General features: G+C 65.4%; 1 protein-coding gene across 1 annotated transcript in view; it reads left to right on the top strand.

Annotated features, from left to right (window-relative positions):
• RPTOR (regulatory associated protein of MTOR complex 1) overlaps nucleotides 1-2,308 on the top strand; it is a 227,815-nt gene that overhangs the window by 148,710 nt on the left and 76,797 nt on the right. The window contains exon 12 of the mRNA XM_023519631.1: nucleotides 754-829. Coding sequence (XP_023375399.1) covers nucleotides 754-829 — 76 coding nt within the window. The remainder of the gene's footprint in view (nucleotides 1-753; nucleotides 830-2,308) is intronic.

The following is a 2,308-nucleotide window of genomic DNA, read 5'->3' as shown; positions in this document are numbered from 1 at the left end:
GAGGCGGCCGTCCGCACCCCGCTGGGAGCCAGGCGGGGACGGCTCCCTGTGAGCGGCCTCACCCTGCCATCGGCCCCGCCGAGTCTCTCCCGTCGTGTTGGCCCTGTGAGGGGAACTCGCGGAACTGACCCTCGGGGGATGGCGCCAGCAGTGCCAGGCCCCAGAGCCAGGCCATCGAGTCAGAGACTGTCACCCAGACGAGCACCACCTGCCTCGTCCCTGAGGGCTTCATGTTGGGCACAGGTCAGACGCTCTGGGAGGGGCGCCGGGCCGGCAGTGCTGCAGCCTGAGGAGTCGGGGGGCTCCGGGGCACAGCGAGGGGCTCTCCGGGCAGGGGTCCACGGGCAGACCCCTTTCTCCTGGCCCCACACCGATCCGTTTCTGACGAAGCTCCCCTGCCTGACCCTGGCGTTGGGTGCCACGTCAGCACGTGCCGCTGCCATCATCAGCCACAGCTGTGCCACAGTGTGGACCGGCGTGGGCAGGTGCGTGCTGCACGTGCTCGGGGGCAGAAACTGCGTCACAAGGTGGGACGAGGCCCTTTGCTGTCCCCAAACTTGTCTCTCAGTTTAATTAGAAAAAACCCACACAAAAGGCTGTGGCATGCTGCCAGCCACGCGGTCCTGCCCTCGCTGCCCTCGGCGTTTGCCCAGACGCAGCCGCCATGGGCATGGCCGCTGCTGTGCGCGGTCCGAGGCGCCGCAGTGGGGCCGGTCAGTGATGCCCAAGGGGCGTCCTCTGTTCTCTCCCCAGGCAAGCCTGGGACCTCGCTGTGGACATCTGTCTCTCCCAGCTGCCCACGATCATCGAGGAAGGCACCGCGTTCCGGGTGAGTCTGTCCGCCGTCCGGCGTGCTCTGCAAAGCACCAGCCGGGTGTGGGGCCCGGGGCTCTGGGGTGTCAGAGGCTGGCGCCCCCACTGCACGTAGCACATGTCCACAGGTGTGCCAGCCGGGGTCACAGTGAGACTTTGAAGAGGTCCGCTCCTAGGAAGTACCTCCTGTTAACACGTGCTGCACAGACTGCTCTCCTTGGTACCCCCCACCCCCCACCCCCCTGTGCCTCCGCCTTTGATGGTGAGCGCGGTCGTGGGAGCCCCAGGACGCTGGTGGCCATGCCTGGGCACACCAAGGGGCCGTGCTCACCCCAGGGGACGTCTGGCCCCGGCCACAGCTCGCTGGTGGGGCCTGGGTCGTGGATCCCTCTCGTTTTCCCCGTGTCACCTGAGAGACGGACCCAGCACTTCCCGGAGCCCTGCTTGCTGCTGCCCATGCAGCTCCCCGCTGTTTGGCTCAGGATGCGTTTCCGAGTGTTTTGTGTGCTGAATGCCAGGTCTGATGCCCGGTCCTGTCCTCGAGCCCCGTGACAGGAGAAAGCACACCTAGGGCACCCTTAGCAGCAGGCAGAGGCTCTCAGGGCAGGGTGGCCAGGCGACCGGCAGGAAGAGGTGGCACTGCGCCCCGCTGACCAGGCAGCTCTCCCCCAGAGGACACGGTGCGGGAACCCACGGGACCCGGCTCTTGCATGCCCGTCGGGGCTCTGAGCTACCCGTCATGGGAGGTCGGCCGGTCTCTCTGTTAGTGCCCGCCCGCTCCAATGCCGGGTCCCTGTCACCAAGGTTAGGGTCTGCGAGTGATCGCTGCGCATCGTGGCAGGGAGCGGCTTTTAGTCCCGTCTCCGCGTTTTTAGGAGCGTGACATACTCAACCTCCGTGCGTATGTTGCGGAAAGTTGCACGTGTCACAGTCGTGCAGCTTGGTGAGTTTTACAAGGGAGGGGACGCGAGTGGCCCCCACCCGGGGTGGGCAGCGAGGGGCTGCAGCCCCCTCCCTGCTGCCCTCAGGCCACCGCCTTCCCGGGGGCAGCCCCGTCCTGCCGTTCGTACACGCTGGACGCAGCGCCGTGTCCCGTGCGTTGGGACATGCTGACTGTGCTGGTGGTTGTCGCTCCCCTCGTCACAGCTGGGGACCCTAAGGTCCTTTGTTGCACGGCCAGGGGCGTCTTGAGTCTCCAGGCTGCAGCTTCACAGGCCGTGCTGGCCGCGCCAGGCAGGGCGTTGGAGCCGAGGCAGGAGAGCTCAGGATTACCGAGCCCCACTTTGTCTAAAATGTTGCTATTTTGTTCATCGTGAATTTTTGCCTTTTCATTTTTTTCCATATTGCACCGAAGCGTTTTTTAATCTGGACTCCTGAGTCTTTTGGTGACTGAGGCAAACGCCTCACCCCCCATCACGTGGTGTGGCACGTGGAGTGAAGGCTGGTGACAGCACACGTGCATTCCCTTCAGTCCCCACGGCGGGCCCCCCGCCAC

This window comes from Pteropus vampyrus, unplaced genomic scaffold (genome assembly GCF_000151845.1).
Source record: "Pteropus vampyrus isolate Shadow unplaced genomic scaffold, Pvam_2.0 Scaffold227, whole genome shotgun sequence".
Classification (NCBI taxonomy): domain Eukaryota; kingdom Metazoa; phylum Chordata; class Mammalia; order Chiroptera; family Pteropodidae; genus Pteropus; species Pteropus vampyrus.
The sequence above is the reverse complement of the archived record's forward strand: the minus strand, read 5'-3'. Positions and strand labels throughout refer to the sequence as shown.